The sequence below is a fragment of the Alexandromys fortis genome, unplaced genomic scaffold (assembly GCF_014885135.2).
Source record: "Alexandromys fortis isolate MF-2015 unplaced genomic scaffold, M_Fortis_MF-2015_v1.1 scaffold_21, whole genome shotgun sequence".
Classification (NCBI taxonomy): Eukaryota; Metazoa; Chordata; class Mammalia; order Rodentia; family Cricetidae; genus Alexandromys; species Alexandromys fortis.
Window position 1 is genome coordinate 7,514,150 of NW_026067905.1, and position 9,759 is coordinate 7,523,908.

Sequence of the window (9,759 nt, forward strand, 5' to 3'; positions counted from 1 at the left end):
GAGAATTAGCCTGTAAGGGTTAGAGTTCATGGGCCAAGCAGTTCTTTAAATGAATACAGTTTGTGTGTTGTTATTTCGGGCGTGAGCTAGCCAAGCGGCTGGGGTGTTGGGGACGCAGCCCCGCCGCCGCTCCTATTTCAACACAGCTCTGTAAGCCATGGAATTGAAGCAATAGTTTGGAGTTTTTGGTTGTTTGGTTTTTGTTTTAATCGCCTAACCAAAAGGAGTCCAGGCCCAGATGAATTCAGTGCAGGATCTACCAGACCATGAAAGAGATAGTATCAACCTTTCTCAAATCATTCCATAAAACACAAAGGGAGTAAACACTTGCAAACTCCATTTATAGAGCCAGTTCTGATACCAAAACCAGATAAGGATTTAAAAAAAAAAAAAAAAAGCAACACAGCCCAGTCTCCCCGACAAACACAAACACAGATTCAACAAAGAAACAAATAAAAACTCTGTAAACCAAATTCAAGAAGGCAGCAGAGGACTGAGGAAGTGGCTCAGAAGTAAAGTCTTGTCTGTAAGCATGAGGAGACCTGAATCTGGTTCCCTAGAACAGCCAGGCATGATGGCGTGTGTCTGTAATTCTAACACTGGAGAGGTAGAGACAGGGAATCCCTGTGGCTTGCTCGAGAGACAGCCTACAAGAACTAATAAACTCCAGGTTTAGTGAAAAATCATCATCTCACAAAATAAAGTTGAGGCAGACTGAGGAAGGTATCCAGTAAGAATTTCAGATCTCTACGTGTGCATGCAGTAGTTGGTGTGCGCAAGAACACACACATACACATACACACACACATACAGATTCATCAGAGAGATCATTCACAATGATCAAGCTACCTTCATTCTAGAGGTACATGGGCTAGTTTAATAATAAGTCACTAGATAATAAAAAAAGTCAATAAACACAACACATCACATTCAAGGTCAGAAATCATATTACCATTTCAATAGCTACCTTTGAAAAAAATCCAACACCCAATCATGATAAAGGCACTGAAGATATTACGAGTGGAGGGGATCTATCTCAACACAATCAAATATATATGTGACAAACATATGTCATTATATAATAAACATACAGTTGACGTAATAAATGAAGAAAAAACATTTCTACAAAGATGAAAAAAAGAGGCAAAGGCGTCTACTTTTTCCACTCTTGTTGCTAAAATATTGTCAGTCTCAGCTACAGGAAGATGACAAGAGAAGGAAGTGAACCTGATACTAATATGAAAGGAAGAAGTCAAGTATTCTTTTTGTAAATGGGAGGAGAGCTCCCCAAGGCTCTACCAGGAAGCTCTCAGCGCTGCTGAACACCTTCAGTAAAAGTGTTAGGACACAACATTAGCATAAACCCAACAGCCTTATTATAGGCTGCAGAAGTGCATGCAAGAAATCAGGAAAATGCAATCGTGAAAATCACAAATGCACAATTGCCTAGGGTGTACGCCTTGGAATAAAGTAAGTGAAAAGCCTTAAAGCCCTGAAGAAAGTTGGAAAGGACACCGGAAAGCCTCAAGTGTTCAAGGATCGAAAGAGTTAATTTTGCAAAAATGTCTCTCTTCTTTAATTTTGGTTTTTCAAGACAGGATTTCTCTGTGTAGCAGGTCTGGCTGTCCAGGAATTCACTCTGTAGACCCGGCTGGCCTCAAACTCCCAAAGATCTGCCTGCTTTTGCCTCCCGAGTGCTGGGATTAAAGGTGTGTGCCACCACTGCCCAGCTTTTTCATGACTTCTTAGTAAAGACTAAAGACTGGTTACTCCTGGGTGGCTAATGTCTTGCAGAGAGTTACTTCTAGTCCAGCCAGCATTTCACTAACTCAGCTATGTATCTATACATTGGCTCATCCATCTTCTCATTCACCCACCCACCCATCCACCACCTGGCAAAGTGTCTCTTTGATAAAAAAAATTACATATTTAATGCAATCTGCATCAAAAGTACAATGGCATTCTTCACACCAATAAGGCGGAGAAAACTGAAGTTTTATATGGAAGTGCAAAGAGCCCAGATAATCGAAGTGACCAAAAAGAATAACACTGGACTTGTCACCGTATCTGATTTAAGTTATCCTACAGTCACTAAGGAAGACAGCGTGGTACTGACACAGAAACAGACACATGGATCAATGGAATGACACAGAAGACCCAGATGTAAAGCCACATAGCTGTGGTTACCTGACTTCAAAGATGGGACAAATACATATTGGAGAAAAGACAAAGACAGCCTCTTCAACAGACGGTGCTGGGAAAACTGGAAATCCACCTGTGCATAAATGACACTAGATTCCTGTCTCTCACCTGACACAAAAATCAACTCTAAATAGACCCAAAGACCTGTCTGTGAAACTGGAGACTCTGAAACCGTTAGTGGGAAAAGTAGAGAAAACACTCCAAGATTTTGATATAAGCAAGGACTTCTTGAGCAGGGTACCAGTTGTTCAAGAATTAAGACTAACATCCAACAAATAGAAATTTACAAAATTAAAAGGATTTGTACAGGAATGGAAAGAATTAATCAAGTGAAGAGGCAATCTTTAGAATAAGAGAAAATTATTGCTAACTAAAATTTGACAAATGATTAATAGCTGCCACACACAACTAAAAATAATAAATACCAAAAAGTTGCAACTCTAACAATTAATGGATTAATAAAATGAACAGACACTCAAAAGAGATGAAATACAAATACTCGATAAACATACCCACACCATTTTTTTCTCCCTTGGACTTCCTTATCCCTACGTTAGAATTTACCCAACTTCCCAAGATTAAGAGTAAATATGATATCCATGTAGTGGATGTGGTATACCCATCCCGACATCCATGATATGATCCATCAGGTCTATGTGAATCTTCTAGAATCTTTGGAAGCCCCTCCTCCTCTTCTTTTTCTTTTTCTTCTTCTTCTTCTTCTTCTTCTTCTTCTTCTTCTTCTTCTTCTTCTTCTTCTTCTTCTTCTTCTTCTTCTTCTTCTTCTTCTTCTTCTTCTTCTTCTTCTTCTTCTTCTTCTTCTTCTTCTTCTTCTTCTTCTTCTTCTTCTTCTTCTTCTTCTTCTTCTTCTTCTTCTTCTTCTTCTTCTTCTTCTTCCCCTTCTCCTCCTCCTCCTCCTCCTCCTCCACCTCCTCTTCCTCTTCTCCTCCTCCTCCTCTTCTCCTCCTCTTCCTCCTCCTCCTCCACCTTCTCTTCCTCCTCCTCTTCCTCCTCGTCGTCCTCCTTGTCCTCCTCCTCGTCCTCGGTCCTCGTCCTCCTCCTCCTCGTCCTCTTCTTCGAGACAGGGTTTCTTTTTTTTTCCTTTTCTGTGTAACAGCCCTAGCTGTCCTGGCACTGGGGTTAAAGGTGTGTGCCACCATCACCTGGTAGAAGCCCTTTACAAGATGCCTTGCACAGACAAATGGTTTTAGAGAGCTTGTAATTCTCCTGAGTTCTTTAAACCTGTTTAGAGTCAGAGTTAGCAATGAGGAGGAGGAGTAGGCAAGACTCCCCCCCCTCCCACCCCCATCACTTGAGCAGCGCCTCCCTGCTCCTCATACAGCCTCTCGGGGATCTCATTTCTCACAGTGTCCCTGCCCACCTCTTTTCTGTCTATTGGCTGCTTGGGTTTCTTTCAGGGCTCAGTAATTTTCTTTTTCTCCCACAGAGAGAACATAACATGGGCTGTGTCCTCATGGGGCCCTCGTGCACTTATTCCACCTTCCAGATGTAGTAAGTACTTCTGAGTGTTAAATGATTAAACAAACAACCGTGTTGCCAAGGCAACATAAAGATGCATGTTGGGGCCCCCTTGTATTTTGCCATCTCTCTATCGTTGCTGTTTCCCTTCAGGGTATGATGATTACAGTAGCTGCCAGGTGCAGTCATTCACATTTGAGTGTGTCAGAGAGCAAGCTGTGAGTGAGAACTCCATCAGGAAAACAGAAAGTCCGCAGCCTTAAACTAGCTTAGCGAGGGAAATTCCCCCACAGGTAAATGGCAGAGGAAGAGGAGGGAGAGGCAGAGGAGGGGGAGTCCTAGAATGCTGTCCTGTCGTTAGCTTGCAGATGTGGGAAAACCACCGGCTGCTTATTTCCTGTGCTTATTTGAGATGAATAGTGAAGGAGAACCCCAAAGAGTAGGGGTTTGCTTCCAGGCCCCGGATTAGGCACAAACCACACCAACACCGTTTTCACAGAGAGCTCCTGTACGCAGCAGGGTAGAAAGGTTACAGTGGCTGCTTTCTGACTCGGGCAGCAAACTGCAGCAAACGGCCCTGCAGGGGGCGTTTTAAGAGGAGATGAGGGGATGTCTGTGTTAGAAGGGGCTAGGATGTGGTGGTAAAGGAGAAGGGGAAGGGGGCAAGGGGAAGAGGGCAGGGGTATTTGTCCCAGAGGGACAAAGGATTGCTTCTGGATAGAGGGGAGACAGATGTGGCCCATAGACAAATGGCAGCTTACAAAAAGTAAATAAAGGGGGAACCCCGTGTTATGATGACGTGTTAAATTTTAATTAGGAATGTTAATTGAGTCAAAGGGAGTTTTAATCGCTGGTAGTCAGCCTCAAGAGGAGGAAGTGGCCAAATAAAGGCCTAGACCTTGGTGGCTAGCTTCAGGAATGTCGTCTTGGAATGAGGGGAAGCAAGGCAAGGCGGGCCAGAGCCACATGCTCCAGTGGGCTAGGAATGACATGTTGGAGCTCTCTGTGTGACACCCTTAGCGGCTTAGAGAAAAGCCTTCGACCTTTTCTAGAATGGGAAATCTTTCTCTGAAAATCTTGGCCCGACTACTTCCATTCGTTTCCCTCAGCGTAACTGGCTTTGTTCTGCCAGATCACACATTCCCCAGCAGAACTCTGGCAAGCTTTCTCTCCCTCGCTCGGGCTTCCGAATTGAGAAATGCCGTTCGTTGCTGCAGAGGAAGCTACACTAGAGAAGGTTTCACAGGGTCGACACAAACCCGAGATTTCTAAGGAAGGTCAACACGTTGCCTCATGCCGCCCAGCGAAGCAGCAGCCCCAGAAGCTCAGGCCCACCACATCCGGCACACTGCAGAAGAACTTTCCTGCCAGTGTCCCGCACCCAAACAGACACATGTGGAGTCTTGTTCTTCCTCATCTCACGGATCACATACTGATGTTGCTCAAAACAAAAGGGGACTCTGGAAAATTGGTCCACCACTATGAAAGCTTTCTACCCACAAACATTTTAGTTTTGCTAAACAGGAAAGAAAAAAAAAAACATTGAGTAGAACACTCCCTTCCAAAGAAAGAAGGTGACAGGGACATTGGTCAATACAAGGCAGAGGGAGAGAGCTTCCCTTAAAGAGGAACAAATGAGAAGGCACAGAAAGTAATGGTCACCTGTGCTTGAGGACTGAGAAGCAGGGAGGGAAATACTTCATGACGAAAATCGTCTGAGTTTTGTGTTGGGGACAGATAACGTCTTCGTTAGGGTCACTATTGCTGTGAGGGAACACCATGACCCAAAGCAACTCAAGGAAGAAAGGGTTTATTTGATTTACATATTTTACATATCTTGAGCCACTGTCTGTTGAGAGATGCCAAGGAAAGAATTCAAACACGGCAGGAACCAGGAGCCAATGCAGAGGCCATGGAGCCTTGCTACTGACTGGCTTACTCCCCATGGCTTGCTCAGCCTGCTTCTTTACAGAACCCATAACCACCAGCCCAAAAAATGGCACCACCCACAAAAGGCTGGGTCCTCCTGTGTCAATCACTAATTAAGAAAATGCCCTCCAGGCCCTCCACAGCTGGATCTTATGGGTGCATTTTCTCAACCTTGACAACACTGTAGTGTGTCAAATCATTTTATTTTACATTTATTTTATTAACTGCTTATAGTTAATAAAAACCACCAATGGTGTAGGCGAAACACAGCAGAGACTGACAACAGAAAAGACCACAGGACACAAGAGGGGCCTGGGGCCTGGCTTAGCCAAAAGCAGAAAGCAAAAGACGCCAGCTAAAGCTGTAGAGTCAATGATATTTGATGCATTGGATGTGGAGGTGAGAGCTGGGGTTAAGACCAGAGAAGTCTTCGGGATGTGGAAACGCTGAAAGAAACGCGAACACAATCAAGCTAACGTTTCGAGGGACAAGAAGAAAGAATAACACGGACTAGAACGTGAGCATGAGATGAAGGCAGACAGTCTGGGAAGGTGGGGCAGAGCACTGCTTTCTGTCCTTCATCACACAGATCTTGAGCATCTGTGTGAGCTGGGTAGCCAGGGGTGAGCCAGCCAGCTGAGACCCCCACTTCGAGGAACTTCCAGCGGAGTGGAGGAAGGCAGCATCAGTGGCTGCTTGCTCAGCATAACCTCCCGGCCTTGGCTGTCAAGGAGCATTTCCGTGATAAAGACAGGTTCGGCCAAAAACCTGAGAGTTTAGTAAATCAGCCAGGAAGCCAGGTTGCAGCCTGTACAGGTTGAGTTACTGACTGAGAAGAGAACTTGGAATGTTTAAAGATACAACAGTAAGAGGTTAAGCAAGGACAGAAAGGCCTTAAGCTTCCCAGAGGCAGAGCCCAAAAGCAGGCACTGCAAGGAAGAAAAGGCATAGGCATGCTTCCGGTTGCCAATTATGTTGGCTCTTCAGGTTTGCCTTCTGTTGCGGCAATAAACTCCATGACTGAAGGCAACTTGGGAAGAAAAGGGTTTATTTCAGCTCACAGTTCATAATGGAGAGAAGCCAGGATAGGAACTCAAGGTAGGAACCTGGAGGCAGGAGCTGATTCAGCGGCCATGGGGGGATGCTGCTTACTGACTTGCTCCCCATGGCTTGCTCAGCCTACTTTCTTATAGAATTCAGGACCACCTACTCAGTGGCGATATCGCCCACATTGGCCCGGACCCACCCACATCAATAACCAGTTAAGAAAATGCCTACAGATTTGCCTAGAGTCCAACCTGATGGAGGCAATTCCTCAATTGCTGTCCCCTCTTCTTGGATGACTCTAGCTTGTGTCAGTTGACAAATAAAAGAACCTAGCCACCAGAAGAGCCGTGGGTTTTTAAACTTGTAGTTCTCACTCCTCCCCCATCAAAGCACACAGTTCTCAGGCCAGACAGCATGAGAAGTCATTCAGAAATGGTCAAGCCATGTAGTCATTTTGCTCTAAACACAGAACATGACCAGTCATTGTAGTTTTAAAGTCACCTTGGTGAGAGGATTACCCATACACCTGTTTTCCTGACCCTACTTCATCCTTCCCACATCTGCACGCATGGGAAAATGGAGGGGGGGGGGCTCTTCTCTAAGCTTTTGGAGCTAACCTTGGCATTGGTTCCCCTCTCACCTTTGGCACAGCCTTGACACACAACTGAGCTACCCCATGATTTCAGCCGGAAGTTTCGGACTGTCCTGTGACTATAAGGAAACCCTGACCAGGGTGCTGCCTCCAGCCAGGAAGTTGATGTACTTCTTGGTTGATTTCTGGAAAGTCAACGATGCTCCATTTAAAACCTTCTCCTGGAACTCTTCGTACGTCTACAAGAATGGTTCCGAGCCTGAAGACTGCTTCTGGTAAGGAAGGCTGGTGATGAGTGCACGCCATGAAGGAATGCCACCTCTTATCTGGGACAGTGTTGGGACGGACACCAGTCCACTTTCTTACTCATCAAAGGGGCAAGATGAGGATGCTCAGCACAGACTGTGTGAAGCACTCGGTTTGAAAGTGAATTCTTGTCTGTCCTAATGATTCCCCGGGGTAAATCCTCTAAAGACAAATACATATGATCTTGTTTATAGATAATAAAAATGAAAGCTAGAAGTCAAGGTTTCCACATTACTGTGGAATATAAATTTAAAAAATGTTCATTCTGCTTAAACCAAGAAACAGATGTCTCTCCATTTTCTTAGAGGGAAAAAGGGACAGGAGGATGCAGGAACAATGGGTACTTTTAAAAACCCTAAGTCTGGGTTCGAAAGATGGTTCAGTGTGTTAAGGCGCTTGCTGCCAAACACGACCTGACTTGGATCCATAGGACTTACTCGGTGGAAAGAGAGAACCATTTCCTGCAAGTTGTCATCTGATTGTGCTGAGACGCATGCATGTATGTTCACACATGGACACAAACCACGTAACATAATAAAACATAACTTTAAGAATCATAAGGCCATGCAACTCTGGAAAGTGGTGGAAGTAGCGTGTTTCTCATGTCTGGCTGTGGTGACCCAGGATGCTAGCTGGTTCTACCCTCTCTCTCGCTCTCGACAGAGGACTTGCGTGGAGGTTTAAGATAGGGTGTCACCAGGCTCGAGCATCTGGGAACCCACGGCAATCAGCCCCAGGAGCTCACTCTAGAAACCTTGGTGTGAAACTGGAATAAATAAGCATCCAATTCACACCAGAACAGACATCAGAGGTTCCTAGAGGGCTTGAACCTTCTTGCCATAGCAGGAGGAAACCAGTAGAAGGAACCCCTCCAATGCCTACAATGTGTTCATACATATCAAGAGTCCCTAAAATGCCTCCCATGCTCTCTGCCTCCATTAGCTAGCCACAATCCAAAAGAAAGGTATCATGGTGTGTACTGTCTATTCACAGAAGAACTGAGTGTGAGACAAAGATGCCAACACAGATATAAATAATGAGCATGGAGGTGGGATGGCCATAAACAAACAAAGCCAATTCTCAGCTCCTCTCCCTCCTGCTCCAGGTACCTCAACGCTCTGGAGGCTAGCGTGTCCTATTTTTCTGGGATGCTCAGCTTCAAGGATGTCTTGAGACGCAGTGAACAGTTCCAGGAAATCTTAATCGGCCGTAACAGGAAGAGCAATGGTAAGATTACACACATCCTTCCTCAAGGCTGTCACCTCCTTCTGAGTCCTTCAGGCTAGTCTGTCTCTGTAGAACTGGCTTCACTGCCTGCCTACAAATTGTGTAGCCTCATCGTATTGTGACTTCTGCTGACTGACACCTAACTCTCTGAGAGTGGAGGGGCATTTAGGTTGTTTCCAGGTCCTGGTTATGACAAACAAAGCTGCTATGAACATAGTTGAGCGCATGTCCTCGAGGCATGATTGAGCATCCTTTGGATATATACCCAAAAGTGGTATTACTGGGTCTTGAGGAAGGTTGTTTCCTAATTTTTTGAGAAATTGCTACACTGACATCCAAAGGGGCTGTACCAGTTTGTATTCCCAATAGCAATTCAGGAGTGTTCCCTTTACCCTGCAACCACTCCAGCATAAGTTTTCATCAGTGTTTTTGATCCTGGCCATTCTTACAGGTGTAAGATGGAATCCCAGAATTGTTTTGATTTGCATTTCTCTGATGACTAAGGATGTTGAATATTTCCTTAAGTGTCTTTCAGCCATTTTAGATTTTTCTGTTGAGAGTTCTCTCTTTAGGTCTGTACTCCATTTTTTTTTATTTTTTGGATTATTTGTTCTTTTGATGACCAATTTCTTGAGTTCTTTGTATATTTTGGAGATCAGACATCTGTCTGATGTGGGATTAGTGAATAACTTTTCCCATTCTGTAGGCTGTTGTTTTGTCTTGTTGACCATGTCCCTTGCTTTACAGAAGCTTGTTGAAATAGGAGCGGCGGCGGGGCTGCGTCCCCAACACCCCGGCCGCTTGGCTAGCTCATGCCCGAAATAACAACACACAAACTGTATTCATTTAAAGAACTGCTTGGCCCATGAACTCTAGCCCTTACAGGCTAATTCTCACACCTGGACTAGCCCATTTCTAATGATGTGTGTAAGCACCCCAAGGTGCGCTTACCGGGAAGAGTCTAGCCTAAGTCCATC

General features: G+C 44.9%; 1 protein-coding gene across 1 annotated transcript in view; it reads left to right on the forward strand.

The window, feature by feature from the left end:
• The window catches only part of Gucy2c (guanylate cyclase 2C), an 86,844-nt gene that overhangs the window by 12,471 nt on the left and 64,614 nt on the right, over positions 1-9,759 (forward strand). Inside the window, exons 3-5 of the mRNA XM_050135190.1 lie at positions 3,650-3,714; positions 7,309-7,524; positions 8,661-8,782. Coding sequence (XP_049991147.1) covers positions 3,650-3,714; positions 7,309-7,524; positions 8,661-8,782 — 403 coding nt within the window. The remainder of the gene's footprint in view (positions 1-3,649; positions 3,715-7,308; positions 7,525-8,660; positions 8,783-9,759) is intronic.